This window comes from Coturnix japonica, chromosome 12 (assembly GCF_001577835.2).
Source record: "Coturnix japonica isolate 7356 chromosome 12, Coturnix japonica 2.1, whole genome shotgun sequence".
NCBI lineage: Eukaryota > Metazoa > Chordata > Aves > Galliformes > Phasianidae > Coturnix > Coturnix japonica.
Window position 1 is genome coordinate 4,438,958 of NC_029527.1, and position 17,109 is coordinate 4,456,066.

The 17,109-nt window shown below is 43.7% G+C and overlaps 2 protein-coding genes and 1 long non-coding RNA gene across 7 annotated transcripts in view; 1 reads left to right on the plus strand and 2 right to left on the minus strand.

Moving 5' to 3' along the window:
• PHF2 (PHD finger protein 2) overlaps positions 1 to 1,462 on the minus strand; it is a 74,206-nt gene extending 72,744 nt beyond the window's left edge. For 2 of the 3 annotated variants that reach the window (XM_015874750.2, XM_015874752.2), the window contains exons 1-2: positions 1,346 to 1,462; positions 780 to 967 (exon numbers count right to left, since the gene is read on the minus strand). In XM_015874750.2, the coding sequence (XP_015730236.1) occupies positions 780 to 967; positions 1,346 to 1,360 (203 nt within the window). In that variant the 5' untranslated portion in view covers positions 1,361 to 1,462. Of the gene's footprint in view, positions 1 to 779; positions 968 to 1,291 lie in introns of all 3 variants that reach the window. The other variant, XM_015874751.2, reaches the window with a different exon arrangement.
• LOC107319694 lies at positions 1,369 to 3,949 on the plus strand. The gene is made up of 2 exons (XR_001557890.2): positions 1,369 to 1,484; positions 3,769 to 3,949. It is a non-coding gene; the product is annotated as an uncharacterized LOC107319694 (long non-coding RNA).
• A 1,880-nt stretch (positions 3,950 to 5,829) lies between these two features.
• The window catches only part of FAM120A (family with sequence similarity 120A), a 46,102-nt gene continuing 34,822 nt past the window's right edge, over positions 5,830 to 17,109 (minus strand). For 2 of the 3 annotated variants that reach the window (XM_015874768.2, XM_015874770.2), the window contains exons 14-18: positions 16,170 to 16,353; positions 15,133 to 15,267; positions 13,485 to 13,626; positions 10,263 to 10,359; positions 5,830 to 7,839 (exon numbers count right to left, since the gene is read on the minus strand). In XM_015874768.2, coding sequence (XP_015730254.1) covers positions 7,528 to 7,839; positions 10,263 to 10,359; positions 13,485 to 13,626; positions 15,133 to 15,267; positions 16,170 to 16,353 — 870 coding nt within the window. In that variant the 3' untranslated portion in view covers positions 5,830 to 7,527. The remainder of the gene's footprint in view (positions 7,840 to 10,262; positions 10,360 to 13,484; positions 13,627 to 15,132; positions 15,268 to 16,169; positions 16,354 to 17,109) is intronic. The other variant, XM_015874771.2, reaches the window with a different exon arrangement.

Consider the following 17,109-nt stretch of genomic DNA (forward strand, 5'->3'; position numbering starts at 1 on the left):
CCTCCGCGGCCCCGCGTTTCCCCTCCGCCCGTTCCGCGCCCCGCCCCGCCGCCCCGTTAAGGGTTAAAGCCGCAGGGCCGGCCCGGAGATGGCAGCCCTGTCAGACGGGAAACACCCGGCTGCCCCGACAGGGCCGTGGAGCGCGGCGGCGGGGCTCGTAGGGGGGGGTGAGATCCCCGAGAGGGTGAGGCTCGCCCGGCCCGGAGCTCCGGGCGTGGAGCCCGCTGACAGCGCGGCCGAGACCCGGGACGCTGAGCCCTCTCCCCTCCGCTCCGTGTCCGTAACGGGAGGTTGCGGGACGCGGCCCGACCTCTCCCGACCGGCGGAGCGGCCCCATAGCCGGGCTCATACAGCCGGCAGCCGGCGGCACGGTCCGCGCTCCGCTCCGCGCACCCCACGGCGCTCGCCCCGAGGAAAGAAGCACAATGTCCCCCCCCCCCCATCCATAACCACCATCACCCCAATGACACCGGAGCCCCGGGGAGGAAGGGGGGGGTGGGGGGGGGGAGCTTTGTGCGGGGAATTGAAGGCAAATTTACAAAACAAAACAAAAAAAAAATACAACGCGGAGGGAGAGAGAGACGGGGGCAGAGTGGCTCCTCCTCCTCCTCTCCAAAAAGGCCTGTTGGAAAACTGCACACGGCGGCGGCTCCAACGGCACCATCGCCGCGCTCTGCCCTGGAGAGAAAAGGAGGCGAAAGGCACCGAGCGAGAGGAGGAGGAGGAGGAGGGGGAGACCGCGGCGAAAGGGGGGAAAAGGCCCGATCTCTTTGTGTTACCTGCCGTGAAACCAGTCCTTGCAGGCATCGCACTCGATCATGAAGCGGGTTACGTCGTAGGGCAGCCTACAGATGCAATAGACGGGCACCGTCGCCATGTTAGCTCCCTTCAAAACAACACCGGACTCGCGGAGAGGCGAGCGGGGCTGGCGGCGGCTCCTGCCGCTCGGTAGCTTTGGCGGCTGCTCCTTCCGAAACGCGAGCGAATTTGCGATGTCGAGAGACGGAGCGGGAAAAAGGGGGGGGAGGTGGGGGGGGGGGAAGGGGGAGAAAGAAGGGGGGAAAAAAGAAAAAAAAAAATCAGATAATGCAATTACGGCTCCTCAAGGGCGAGCGAGCAATGTCAGAAAAATAAGAAAGGGCTTCGCAAAGTTTGGCTGCATGGTTCCTCCGGCTCCGCGAGCGCCGACCGGACCGGGGCTTTTTTTGTTGTTGTTGTTGTTAAATGATTATTATTCAAAATGTTTGGCGAAATGCATTCTATTGCATGCCCCCTGGTGACAGTACAGTACCGAGGCTTTTCATAAACACTCCGAAATGTAGCCCTTTCCTTGTAATGTCCTTACGTCAGCTTGCAACATTGCAATATTTCCTCTGCTGGGGCTGGGGCTGGGGCGGGCGGCGGCGGAGGGGGAGGCGAAGCGAAACGAGGCGGCAGCTCAGAGCTCGGCGCCGGGGGCAGAGCGCGGCCGGGAGGGAACCGCGGTGAGTCGGGCTGAGCGCTGCGGGGCTCCGCGCTCCGGTTTGGGGGGGGGATGGAGGGGATGGAGGGGATGGAGGGGAAGGGGAGCGGGGACTCGGTAAAGAAAGTGGCCTGGGTGAGGCGGGGCGGGGCGGGGAGCGCTGCGGGACGGGGCACGGAACGAAGGGAGCGCTGAGTGTGTCGCTGCTCCGAGTGTGTGTGCCCCGACAGTGCGAGTCCTGAGAGGCAGGAGAACCTCCAAGAGACTGAAGGCACCGCTATGTGCTGAGAGCGGGGAGAGAGAGCAGGAGGTGGAGGGGCCTCGGAACACAACGTGGTGGTTACTATTAAAAATGGACAGAAAGAAAGAAAGAAAGAAAGAAGTAAAACAATTTGTTTGTTGGAATTATATTATAGGCTTGGCACCACCTCCGTTCGTGCCAACTCTGGGCTGCTTCCCCAGAGCTGCAGGTAAAAACCCTGCACCTACACAGAGCCACAGGCTGCAGGGTACATGCTAAAGGCCACCTGCACCACTGCTCCTGTGAGCTGCAAAAACCCAACACCACGGTGCTCTTGGATGAGTGAGCCGCAGGGGTGAAGGCAAAAGGGGAATCTTTGAGTTTGAGCTGAGATTGAGAACACACAACTTCTCCCCCTCCCACTGCACAGAGTCCGAAGAGCCCTCTGGGTGGCTTTGGAAGGCACGATGCAGGGCATTCTGCTGGGACACACACCCTGAGCATCTTCAACAGCTGCTGACTCGAGTCCCTTCGAAGTATGAGAACATCATGTAAAGCAGTCACAGAGTGTCCCAGCTGATGTGCAAGTGCCAGTTACGACAGATCTGGTGTCTCGAATCCATCTCATTTTTGAAGAGAGGACAGTATCAGTCCTAGAGCAAAAAGAGAAAAACAGGCATTTCTTGGTGGTTTTTTAGCAGTCTGCCAAATCAGAAATCATCCTGTAGGGGACAAAGGAAATTCAAGGGCCCAAATATCTTTGGGTTTTGCAGTGTCAAGAGACAAAGCAGAGATACTGCTCGCCTTGCCCCTTGGATTGATGTGGCACACGGAGCTGTGTGAACTAGTGCTGGGAATGGCATTCCTGGGCCCAACATGAATGTTTATGAGTGAAACTGAATTTCTGGCATAGCTCAAGGTGTGGTAACATGGGACTGAGATTATAGGCCTACATCATGACTCAGTTGTTTTGAACGACATCTTGAGATGCACTAAGTGTCTGTTATCCTCAGTGCTGAGTGGCAAAAGTCTACACCTGTGAAGAAACCAGACCCCATTTCAGCCTGAATTGAACTACTGAGATTTTAATTGCTCAGTGTTTCCACTAGAAAAGTATTAGAACAAGTCTAGGGTGTAACTTGGGCTCACATTGTAACAGGAGAGGTTCAGGTTGGATATTAGGAAAAAGGCTGAAAGAGTGGCTGGGCGCTGGAATGGGCTGCGTCAACTGGAGGTGCTCAAGAAACATGGAGACATGGCACTGAGGGACATGGTTAGTGGGCAGTACTGGTGGTAGGAGAGTGGTTGGACTGGATGATTGTAGAGGTCTTTTCCAACCGTAACAATACTATGAGTCTATGATAATGCCGGATGAGGAGATGAGGCCCAGACAAGCACTGCGTGAGCTGTGAGCACCTTCATAGACCTCTCCTCACTTTGCAGGAGAGGTTTAAAAGCACTCACTGATTTTCACAGTCACACAGTGGTTGTCTGGGCTACCATTTCTTGAGCTTTCCAGATGTTCTTCTTATCATTTTGAAGCATTATTCCTATATATTTCCTCTACAGCAAGTGGTACATAAGCTGATTTCTACTTACCGTGCTCTATAGCTATAGACACCTTGTCCCCAGTGTTATTTCCACACTAGTGCAGAGAAGTAAATCAAGTTACCTTTTTTTCTCTTCAACCATATCTGCTCTTTAAGAAAATGTTTATGAAGAAGTTGTCCATGAAACCAACCTTGAAACAACAGGGATCACTGGGCTTCAGCAAGAGAGGAGCTTGTGGTGACTGCATATGTCTCCTCCAGAGTTCCCCATCTGACACCAGATGTTACAGTGTTGACTGGTTAGATCTCACAGAACATTGTACTGTGCTATCTTGGTTTCTGAACCAAAGTAAGGTAAATTGTAAAAGGAGGCTGGGTTGAAAGGGTCTTTAATATGGCAAATCAGCTGAAAGATTTAGTTAAAGAATGGACTTTATAACAGTTAACACAGGTTGCATTTGTCAGTCCATACCTGTAATTTCCTGCTTGAACGCTCTTCTTTTGCTTCATTTCAGCACACAATCTCACGTTACACGGAACTTTGACACAAGGAAGCAACTTTACTGGACATCAGCATCGTTCTGACGACAACACTCTGTCTTCACTATGGGTCACCAGATTCTGGCAGGGTACACGAAACCTGAATGCTGACCATCCTACCAGAGCTCAATAAAAATTCACCTGTTTCTCTCCTAAGATTTTACAGTCTCAGATGCATTTCTTGGAGGATAAAACTCCAACAGGTTGAGAGGTTCCTCACAGTCCGTCCTCTCTTGCCTTGTTTCCCAGTACTGCAGGAGGGTACTTCAACACAGAGTAAGTGAAAACAGGGCGAAGGAGCACAACACGCCTGCTTGGGCTGAGCTCATGGAGCCTCGCAGAGAGGCCTCGTGGCTCAGCTCCGCTTTGTCTCATGCTGTGGGAGCAGGCTGTGTTACCAGCACAGAGGCTGCGGCCCTCATTTGCTGCATATGGGTTACGTACACAAAGGCTCCAGCATTTGGGAAGTGTTTCAGTAGAGGCCTAGTTGTGCTCGGCAGCCCTCTGCAGGCAAATGGGGCTGCGGGAGCTCCGGCACTCCTTGGCACTCAGACAGCTTGGTTTTCTCTCCTTCCTGTGCCTCCAGTTGCTTCCTAAGCCTGACCCAAAGGATTAAATGCCTCCTCTATAAGGACAGGTTGAGAGCTGGGGCTGCTTAGCATGGATGGAAGGCCCCATAGAGACCTGAGAGCGGCCTGTCAGTATCTAAGCGAGCTGTAGGAAAGAAGGGAACACTCTTTAGTGGGGTCTGTGTAATAGAACAAAGGGGATGTGGTTTTGAACTAAAAGAGGGCAGATTTAGATTGGATGTAAGGAAGATTATTACACTAAGAGCAGTGAGGCATTGGCACAGGTTGTGAAGGTCATGTCCCAGGAGACACCTGGTGCTGGATTTGATACCCACGTTCTCAGTCAGGCACCTCAACAGGCCACAAAGCAAGGAAGTGATCCAGGCGATGTGCATGACTGTAACACAAGACTTTCACCATCGCTTCAGGAAGAAGCCGATGTGCTTTTTCACATTCAAGGCAATGATGTGGCTCACTTTGGGGTACCTCCACATCCTAACTTTTGCCCTGCTCGTGTGGATAGCTTATCACACTCTGGCTGCACGTGTAGAAGTCTGGTGGCTTAGTTTACATGATGGAAATGAAGTGACTGTATTTCCAGCACATGGCACACAGGTGACATCCATTTCCCATGCACTTTACAGCAGCCAAGATTGGTTTTTATGGATGTCACTTACTGCACGGCAGTGCCTGGTTTGTGCTGTAGCAGCGGAACACATCCTCTCTGCTACTACAAAAGGAGGTAGATGATGCTTTGGAACTTCACTGGAACATGAGCTTGGCTACACCTTCAGAACAGGGAAGCGAAGAATAACACCACACAGAACACTATGTAGGTAGGAAGGGATGCGAGCCCAAGAATTTAGGCAACAGGATCCCCAGCATGGAGGCTGCTACACCAGGAAAACTGCTCCCCCTCCAGCTCACTTTGCTTCTGGAGGGAAGAGATGAAGAACGATGGCTGTAATTTGCACAGAACACAGCTGCACTGCTATAAACTGCATCCACACGAAGCGCAGAGCTGCTAATACCGCTCATGTAGACACAATACGAGATCAAAAACGCTCGGGGCAAGGCTGTTTTTAACAACGTGTGTCAGGCACTTGAGTAAACAGATGAACATTTAGATAGAGACAGCAGACAATAAGGGCGGGCCTAGGCAGAAAAGCTATTCTGATATCAACCAAGTATAAATGAATAACTACTCATGTTATGTCAGTGAGATCCATTATGTAGGGAAAGCTCCTGCATAACAGCACCATTTGCTCTCGGTTACAAGCGCTGATCATCTTGTATCTCACATGCAATACCGAGGCACCACTGCAGACATCTGGGGGTCTCCGTCTGTGGCTCTCAGAAGGCCAGCATGGCTGTTGTGTGTTAACTCGGCTTTATTTGGGCGTAGGAAAACCTTTATTTACAGCACGTACTTGACAAAAAAATATTAGACAAAAAAGGCATACAGTATTTTATACTAAAAGAATAAAGATTTTTATTAAGCACTGTAAGTTGCATTCAATAGCCTTCAAATACACCACACCACAATCCATCTACAACCAATCAAACCCAACAGTAGTTCATTCTTGCACAATCCATGAGTTGGGGCAGAACTCCCTTCAACTTACATTAAGATACCTACTTAGCTCTTGCGGGCAGGGAATGGGGAATTACACCTCATTTCTGATCACTAATGTGTGATGAAGAGCATCAGGAGAATTATATGAAAACGAATATAAAGAAATGATTCTGATTTTGAAGTACATTAAGTTTGGAAACACTAACAAAAACATCAAAATGATACAGGTATATTTGCTTATACTAAATTCTTGATGGGAAAGTTCTCAAGAACAAGCCATTTGTTTCCTGCTACAGAAGGGGGGTAACTTGTTTGTTTTTTGTGTGTGTGTGTGTGAAGATTAAAGCTTTTTTTTTTTTGTATTTTTTTTGTATATTTTTATGTGTTTTTTTTTTTTGTTTTTGTATTTCACAGGATTTCATATCTGCTAATATGAAGGCATAAAACAGCAACAGAGAACAATAATGCATACAGCAATGAGTACACCAGGGTAACGTTGATATTCAAAACGGCTAGATAAATTTTTTTGTTGTTTTTTTTTTTTAAAAGGTTTTAGAATAAATGCAACAGAGGTCAATAATCACAAAATTTTAAGGTTAGAGCAAGATCAGTCAATGACTAAACATAGTTAACATCTTTTATAGGACTATTACTGATTATTAGCTTTTCGTTTTGCGAATGGGCACAGTACTTGTAAGAATGGAAGAAAGAGGACAATAACATGCATAATATTAACTACACACTTTAAAAATCATGAACCATGCAGAAGTTTAGCTCAAATAGTAGTACTAATGGTCTACGTCTGATTCAAAACCACATAGTTCATTGATCACGGATGCATGGTATTAGTCACAAAAAGTTTCAGAACACATTGTGTTTATTTTGAAAGGTCATTTGCATCTTCTATGATTTCAAGTTTATCTCCATTTAAACTCGCTTGTAAAGTATGTTATGATGTATATTTAAAAATCAGCAGAACTGCAATATTACTCTATAATTTTTCGTTTCGATAGTTTGCACATTTTAAACACAAAAAGAACCACGTCAACGGTGATGAAATTTAAGAAAGAAAAAACTGTGGTTGTGCCTTTTTTCCCCCCATAATCATGAAATCAAAGCCTTAAAGAAAGCTTTATTGTGACACAGTAATGCAAAATCAAATATAATGGCATACATATGGTGCCAAGTACTAAAAATTATATTTTAAGCTATATATACTTAAAGACTGCCAAAATTTGTTTTCTTTATATTTCAAAAAACAAAACTACAAGCTTTTTTTTTTTTTTTTTTATTCTTTGTCATAACCAGTTTAAACTTTATGTATACTTCATTTTAAGTGCGGGAGTCAAATGCTCTTCATTCTCTTCCTTATTTTTGTTTTGTTTTATTGTAGCATTTTGACTACAACTGGTTAAAACTAAAAATGTGTTGTTTAAATCTCTGACATCAAAGAGGGATCCGAATTTCCAAAGTCCTCATTTTTCTCTTACGGAAAGGAAAAAATGTACGTAACTGTAGGCTCTCTTTCTTTCCAGATATTCCTAATCCTGACCCTTCCCAACATCCTTCACCCTCTATAAAAAATAAGTTTACTCTTCTTTTTTTAAGACAGTGGCCTCAAGAGCATCATCTTTATGGCAAACACTGTCTGCATTTAGTGCATTTAAGTGAGGATTTGTATTGCACATTTTAGAGTCATTACTCAAGGCACTTTCAGACTGATTGGAAGCCCTGATGTCTCCTGTATTCCCATTTATCTGGGAAGCTGGTTTTTCCTCATTCGCAACTCCATTTTCAGCCAGGGATCCATCTGAAGACACAATTGAGGATTTGGATTCCTCTGATTTTGACTTAAGTTCTTTGGCTACTTCTTCTGCTGAAGCAGCATAAGGAGGTTTGCCCTATTTTTTAAGAAAAGAAGAAAATTACTGAAGAACCACGGCTATATATTTACAATCTGTTACAAGGCACTACTAAAACAAGCAGCATGCAGAAGTATCACAAGTGAGCACCGAACACGATGTACTGTTGAAACAAGTAGTGGCACACAAAAGGAACAGCACAGCACAGATGTTAAAGCAGTCTCAGTGCCTGAGTGCTGTCTGGCCAGGCCTTTTGGTGGTCCTGTGGTAAAATGCATTAACTACTTTGACACTTCCCTTATTTCACAGCGTAACAGCTACCAAAGTGCATGGGAATACCAACACTGAGAATCAACAGAGCTCAACTCTGATTACGTGTTATTCAAATACAAACCACAACCTATTTCAGAAGGTACCTCATATACCCTAATATTTCCCATACTAGTCTATGTGCTCCTGAGGGTAGAAAAGCAATTTCATACAAAAAGTATAAAGCAGAACCTTACACGACTGCTTGTCGCAACAGAAACTGGACTTATGCAACATAAGAATGTATATTTAGTTTTTAAGCACCTGTAATAATGAATCTTAGCCTTCCAGAACCATAACAGGCTTTAAACAACAACACAAGTAGGCTGGGTTGCTAAGAAGCAACGTACTTATCTGTTACGCTGTTAGCAAAGTAAATATTAAGAAATGACTAAGGTATGGGCATCTTATACAACTCATTAGCACACAGCTTCATGGTTTAATAATCTTAAATACCTAAATTAGTACGGTTAGTACTCTCCTGAACCACCTCACCATTATGAAGGTAAAATACAGATCAAGACAGAAAAGACCTTATCTTGTGAAGATACAGGCACATCTTACATTTTATAAATAGAACTTGCTTATTTCAGTTGCATTTTCCAACCTTTATTCATGTCACCCCACAATTAATGACAATAAAGCCACCGGATTCTCCAGGGAGGATCTTGTTGCAAACGTGCACGTCTAAATCTGGCCCTATAAAAACTTTCCTTAACTGCTCAGGTTTGTAGGACAGGGAAGTATACTGCTGCCAGTTAATCTTTACTAGGTAACAAAATCTACTTGTTATGCATTAAGCTCCCCAAGTTGTCCTGTTAAAATGAACATACCCTACAGTTACAGAGTGTGACACAGTGAAATCTGATGAGCTTGGGACTAGTTTAGTAGAAAACGTCACCGTTTGTCCTTCCTCTCTATATCACAGGCACAATTTTAGATTAAACTACATGTAATTAAGAGTATTTACCATCCAAATTACACACCAGTAACAAAAATGTGACTGGTTCAATTTGCTGTCTGTTAAGACTGTCTACCATCTTATCTTCAGGTACTTTCTGCACTACATTTACACACGTGAGCCTGCAGGAAGCCTGACATACTTGGGAGCTCCTTCTCTGAGTTTAAGTACTTGGAAACACAATGCTTTAATTAATGTAGTAGTTTCTATTCAAAGTACACAAGATCTAGAGCTTTAAATACATTGGGACATCTGTACACAATACATAATCTGAACAGACTGGAATTTAGCAAGGAAGAAAATTTTTTCAAAATGTTTCAATTTTTACACCTACAATAGAGTAAGTTTTGCTTGAAGTTAACAGGGTTTGTTATCTGCTGGAGAACATTTCTGCCTCTATCTGCAAGTACTTCCCTACACTTAACACAATCACATCTAAACGACAAATTGAAGAACCTCATGTATATTTACTGTGAAAGTTCTCTGCCTGTTTACTACCCACTCGTCCGTTACCCTGGGATCAATAACACTCAAAACTGCATAGCAGCAAGTACAATGAAAAAAGGAGGAAAACACAACTCTGAAGCAATTGGCATTTAATATGAAACATCAGTTTGCTTCAGCTATATTGAAAGGATCCATGGAACAGACCATAATTACGATCCACAGACTCTTCTTGTATTGTCACCGAACATAAAACTGCGTTCAAGCAACAAAGGTGGCTGGGTTTGTTCCTAGAAGCTTAGAGCTACTTTTTAGATTGGAGACACGGAGCAGCAAAAATCTTCCTTCTCCTATTATTTGTTATTGACTTTGACTGTGACTCCAGAAAAAAAATACTGAGACAGACTGGGGGTGGGAACAGGAACAGCTAATTTGCTTCAGCTTTCTAGTTCTCCTGTTCTTCTAAACTATGTTCTATTCCCACAGCTGGTTAGAACCAAGAAGGCACAGCCTTTATATCAAAATATATTTTCCACTTCTGCTTTTATAACCAAGGAGTGCTAGTGACTGAGATACAAAACCAGCCTGCCATCCACTCTGGTTGTGCAGCTTATAGCTTCAAATCGTGGGCAAGATCATTGCAATAAAAACCTTTACATTTTGAAGCTGTGCTTGTCACTTTTAGCTGGCCTGGAAATCCATACTATACTACCCTGTAAACAAGTGTCAGGCACAAGGCTTTATTTACCTGAATTGCTCCCTGGCTTTTATAGCCTCTCCCATAGTACCTTCCGCCTCTTCCAAAAGTTCTTATCACTGGAGTGGAAATAACTCCTCTAGGACGCCTGTGAGCATTGAGAAAAAGGAAATAAAAATAAACAAGTAATTTATATACAAGTACTTTCAATTTCATTTCACTTCCAGAACATTTTTTTCCAGTATTGCTGTCCAGTGTCTAACACTTTCATTTCTCTAACTAACCAGCACGACACAAGAGCCAACACAAGAATTAGTATTTTACTACCCGTAAGCGCTAGAAGGTGATGATTCCTGTGTTTCACTTTCTTGAGAAACAAGAACTAAATCCTTTCAAGCTTTGCAGAAACATTTTCCAAGTGTCAAATTATCCTCGTAGTACTTTAAAAACAGAGTTCAAAATTCTTCTATGTTAAAAAAAGAGGCAAGAATTTTGAACCACTTATAAAGAATGTGCCTCCCATTCAGTAACATTCCCCACACATAAATATGCTCAGACCTGAAGCAACTTTGTATTATGCCTTTCTTTCATCCAATTTCTCCCAAGAAGATGAGAGGGAAAAAAAACCCACAAAGCTTCGTAGCCAACATGTAGCAATAGATAGCCAAGACTGCTCTACTTGTTCTCCAGTGCAATGCCCAGTACCAGGAGGTCACAGCATGAAGACTGACTCCTCCGAAGCCAGCACAGAGTAGCCAGATGCTGCTGGGTGTTTCCAAATACCTAATATTTCCTCATACTTAACTGTTCATGTATTTATTGTTTCATTTCCATAGGCCTGTGAACTGTACAGAAAACAGCCTAAAAAGAAGCTGAGGTGTTTGCTCAGTTCTCCTGCTTCCTGCTGCACAACAGTAACCCGGTTACACTGAACTGATGCAGCAGAGAAACACTGATCTGTGCCCTTCAAGTCTTTCCACTCTGCCAGTTCTCCACACTGAGTAATATGAAATTAAATAGTGAGTATTCAAAGGCAAAGCAAAAGACTAAGAGAACTTTGTTTTTACTACTCTTACTACACTCTTCTCAAAGATTTTAACAAGAATTACCTATCCCTTTTACTTTTTATGTGGTGAAAGTATACCCTTCAGAGGGCTGAATAACAGATATTTCCAACTCAGATTCACAGCACACTAGGTATACTGATGGATCAAAGGTAATAAAAAGCAGCTGGTATAACCTTAAGAAGAACATTCAAGTTTAGTGTTGCAGAGACATCAGACAATGCTGTAAACAAGCCTGACATGATACCCTCTGCTGCAACAGATAAAAAAATGAAATAGAAGCGTGAAGAGCTACAAGATAAATTGCAGTCAATGAAGTGCACACCTTCCTAGGAAAGTGCTGGTTAGCAGGAAATCTACAGAGAACCCAGGCTTCATGATACAGGGCCTTAGATGGAACAACAGCAATAACACTTTCCTACTATGAAACAATAAACAGTAAGGGACGCCCATGGTAACTTCTCATCTTTGAATAATTCTAGTAACACTAAACTTAAGAAGTTTAATGCCAATTATGAGACATTAGGAGACAGGAAGATCTAGCACTGACAGTTCCCTTGTCTTTCTAAGGTGACAGCTTGACTCCAAGCCTAACAGGCCCAAGATAGTGCTTCTGACAGAAAGAAAAGGACAAATATTTTATGTCCCAACTCAAAAACTACTACTGGGGAATAGCATTTCTTCTGCCATAAATGCATTTTATGGATCAGAAAGGAGCAGAAACACCCTTTCAGTATTCCAACTGATACCCAGCCGGGGAGGGGCCTTAACTTGGGACTTCCCAGTGCTAAGTCTCCGGCTACTGATGTTTTCCACAAATTCACGTATTTACTTCTTCAGAAAATGGAGGAGCTGCTATTTTATGAAGTCAAGGGTAGGAACAAATGTAAGACAGCTCTGAGCCTCAAGATGTCTCCAGATAATCACTCAGTGTGCCTCAGTCTGTCGGCAGTCCTGACTGTGGCAATACAAATGACCTGGATGTTTTTCACCAACAGGTCCACAGCCAGTGAATTTCATTGAAAAGTAAATATGCAGTGGAGCCGTGTGCCTCAGCACATCCCTGAGCTCATTCTGTTCGTCTCCCATTGCTGCTGTGGAAGAGCAGGGGTGTCCTACAGGTTCTGCTAACCTGCACAACTACTTACCTTAGGATACCTGCCTGAAGTGTCTGAAACAACACTAGATGTACATGCACCCCACTTCAATGTCAGCTCTGTTTCTACACCTATGCTGTTTTCTGCTGCTGAACTTTTCTTCCTTGTTTCTGCTGTTGTTACTATTCCTGTCCCCATGCCAGTAGCTCTCTTCTCTCCCTGGTCCCACATTCCCAGTGCTTCAGGTCTGACCATTTTCTCACCCAGTCCAACAAAACCAGTGTTCCAACAGCTCATACTGACTTTAGCACCATGCTTTTGATAATGTACATTTGACTTAATTTACGTATAGAGAGTAATCTATGCAGTTCAAAACTTTATTCTTCCAGATGCTTCTTAGCTCAAGACGGCATAAATATTCCTACTTTCCTCCATTACTTTAATACAGTTGAACAGTGACATAATACACAAACTACGTAACTTCATCACTGTCTACTGTAATGGATGCAATCTTAAATACAGATGATAGTTCTGTAATGCACAGAACAATAAACCCATGGAAAAAAAATACAATCTTAAAGTAAAAGGTTACATATATTACACAAATTCTTTTCAGAAATGCCGTGCACCTGAAATATCAGCTGTTGTGAAATGGAATGAAAGAGCTGAAGAAAATATTCTCTCAAGCACATCTCCCATCATGACTGCAGCAGAGAACTATTAAACAGAGAAACATCCGTGTTTTCTGCTTCACGGAAGAATTACATAATTAAGTTATTAAAAAATTTATCACACTTCGTTATAAGCATTCTACCATGACAAAGAAAATAATTGAATGCTGTGATAGTTTTGATCAGGTACAGCGTATTTATTGATTTCATGTAAGGAAAAACCCTTGAGCCATTTCCCCCTGAGAAACAAGTCAGTGCATCCCTCAGAGTACCATTTCTTTCTGTGTGTGTAAAAATGCTTATGCTCATCTGAATAACTGACTAAAAACATCTTAAAATGAGTGTAATTGCTTTTCTTGAACACTCAGTGGGCATAATTGACCCAACGTATCTTCAAATGTATTGCATGAAAGAAAAGTACGTAGCACAGACTGCACTTACCCTCTCGCTGGTCCTCCCACAGAAACGACCTGCAGAGGAAACGGCCCTCTACCCCCTCGTCCACGTCTGCTTCCAGCCCAATGGCCGACTACAGTGCCGGCAATTTCAAGTTTCCCTCCCTGAGAAGGAATAGGTTGGACTCCTGCACATAAAAGCAAAACCAAAACTTGATCTTCACAATCGCAACAATGAAGTTACTTGAGCAGAAAGCTTGCTGGACCCAATTTTATTACTTGTAGTTTCCTCTTTTTGGTACAGGTAAGCTATTTTTCACACTACGACCTATCAGAACTGTTGCAACTCCATGAGCCCTCCTCCCACAGCCTTTTAGAGAAACATACATAGATTCTGAAAAGTAATTGAGTACTTCAGTTTCAGGAACTAAAAACGCACTTTAGATAAGCATTAAGAAACTGAAGTGAAATGTAAGACACCTGAAGTTTCTTTTCCTGCACTCCCCATGAAGTAGTTTTTGAAAGCTTAAAATCTCTCTTTTAGTGGACACCCGCTACCAGCCTAAGACACAAATATCAGCCTAAGATACCTCTACAAAGATGTTACTAGGCAGAATTATCTGCACTATTGCCACGTTGGTACAAAAACACAGCAAATAACTGATCTCAGTCTAAACGTAGGTTTATTCTTCCCCTCCAAAGAAACAAGCTAAAATTACTACTGCCCCAAATTTGAATCTAGCTATTATTCACGCTGCTCATCTTTATACCTGTGTTTTGCACTTTAAAGTCAAAGCCAGGGCAAAACATATATTCAAGAAGCTAAGTGCAGCTGGGTCAGGTGTTGCTGGTAAGACCATCAGCACCGAAAGGGTTACAAAACACATAGAATTTACACAGCTACGCTTAATCTTCAAATGTTAATCAGTGATTTAGTTCAAAAGTTCATAATATAATGATATTATGATGTACATATATGAAATATATATTAAGTTCAAAAAAGTTTCTACTTCCCTGTGTAATTCTTTCAGTTTCGTATGCATATTGTTATGTGTTACACGATGAAGCATTAAGAGCTACATCTGCTCCCAGAAAAGGCCACATTCAGAGGCCAGAAAGAACACCTGCGTGTATGGAAAAATTCCATCCTAAACGTGGGATTGGAATTTACAGATTTCCATTGTCTCGCCTAGTGTAGTAGAAAAGCAATGGACACACGAATAGATCAGCCTCAAGCCTGCGTCCAGACTGATGCTGATACCGAATGAGTTAGCAGGAACAGAAGTCAGTAACTTCTACGCTATGTTGTTCTGCAGAAAGCTCAAATCACCCCCACATTTTAGGAAATGACTGTTAATACATTCCAGCACAGCTCAGCTCACGACAGGCTGCACCCTCGTGTTTCAAAGCACAACAGACAGAAGAGCTCGTTGCGTTTGCAGATATTTATTCTGTGCCCGAAGGAGGATTTCTAGGCGCGAGAGGTTGGCACTGAGAGGGTGTGCGGGGCCGGGACAGGCCGGGCAGCAGAGCGGAGAGCGCAGCCTCACTGCAGCCTGAGGGCTGCGGAGGAGAGAGCCGAGACAGTTAGGGAGAGAGGGAGACTGGAGTCAGTAGGAAGCCTCAGACCAAACCGTGAAGTGAAGGAAGCTGTTGCCAGAAGCTCTAAGAAAAGGGTTTTGGGGTATAATTACCGCCCTGAAACTTGCTAGTCCTGTTGCTGTCATTGCCAGAGAAGGCTCCGGAGTGTCCTGCCGCTGCCACCCGGAAGGCCCGGTAAGCGCCTGTGGCTACTGTTTCCCCATAAGGGCCTCCGAAGCCATAGACTCCTGTTAGACCCAGGGTAAAGAAAGACAGGGGAAAAGCTGTGAGGGGAGCAGGCATCAGGGAAGGCCCCTAGCAGAGCCGCTGCCACCTCCTTCCTTCCTCCCAGCACCAGTGCTGTGCTCCTGCACTGGTGGTGCTTGGGCCTGGCAAAGGGCAGCACAGCGCCTCTGAGATGGCCTGGCCAAAGCCCTCCCGCTGGGCTCTGCCACCTGCAGGCCTGCACTTGGCCTTGGAATAGCCATTCCAGCCTCTACAGTGTAATGAGCATGAAGATGCTCACAGCTACTTTTTGGTTACAGTGGTGGCACCTCAATGTTGTCTTACTCAGAAAGCCCAGCATCAATTCACCTAAGGCCCTCTGCAACCAGAGGTGGTTTTGAGGAAGGAGATCATATGAGAAAGGGCCAGGAATGGTTTCACCAGCGCCCTCCAGTATTTACACTTGAGGGTGCCAATGGTTAAATGGCTGTGGCAAAACGGAGAGGGGTGAGGTGAGGGAAAACTGGTCTTCAAACCTGACCGACTATGACTGCACATTTACATATGAACATTTTGAAACAAAGTACAGTTCAAATAAGAGTCATCTCATATCATCCAGCGTTGACTTGTTCATCTTATTTTTGCTTTTTCATACAGTAGCTGTATAAATATTTTGATCTGGTACAGCTACTAAAAATCCTGATGGAAATATGCAGCAATACAGCACATTCCATAATGCCAGGCTATAGCTAATAAAAGTAACAACAAAATGCAGTGATTGGCACAGGACAATGTGTGCCAACCACTTCTTTTTATGCATTTTTCCTATGAAACCAAACACGCAAATCAGTTCAAGTTTGGGGAATATGAAAGACAAGATAACACTTCATGCCAATGAGTTTTACACTGCTGTCCCATCACTTACCAGCAAAGCCTCTCCCCCTGCCCTGAGGTGGTGGGACTGGCCCAAAGTGTCGAGGATACATAGAAGCTGGATAGAAAGGCATGGCAGGTGGAGGTGGGAAAGGGAGAGGATGGTTCTGCCTGGAGAAATTTAATCCTTCTAGGATGCTCTGACGCATCTTTTCAACCTTGGCTGCCTGCTCAGCCTATGAATAAAAAGAAGGTCATAAATGGATGTTAGAATTCTGATTTCAGTTCTCTAAAGCTGTGTTTATGGAACAAATTCAAAGACAAAAGCAAAAGAACATAATGGTAGATAAGTACTGCAAAGAACTTTATAAATTACAATCATCTACCTTGCATATCCCCTAACAGTTCAACAACATACCAAATGTTCACCAAAAAAAAACTCCCTGTGTATCAGTAGAGATGGAAGTCTAAATCCTGAGATAGTTTAGAAGTTGGCAACATAGAAATCTTAGAAGGAACTGACAAGCATCAGCCTATAGACTCCCAAAAGCTTAATGTAGTCCTTTAAAATTTAAAGAGAATAATCATCATAAACTTGGGCTGCAAAACCAAATTTATGCCTGGAGGCTGAGGAATCTGAGTGTGACCACAGCCTCCAACAAGATTTAATCTACAAGGAGTTTCCCTTGAGTCAGGAACAACAAATAAGCTCTTTTGTTAAAAGATTTCTTATCTTCCAAACAGTCAGCAAAAATACCATGCTTTGGACATTCAGTAAACTATTAACTTCATCTATTCCTTGCTTTTACAGTTAGATAACAGCTTCGCATGAACTATGTACATCAAAAATCGTATTCATTTTTATCTTTTGATGGCTGCAAGAATTGAGATTTTGAGCTTAAGAATCCTAAGATGACTTTACAACCTGTAAAATAAATTAGAGATTTTCTTTCATTGTAAAACCACAGCATCTTCATCCTTTGTGACAACAG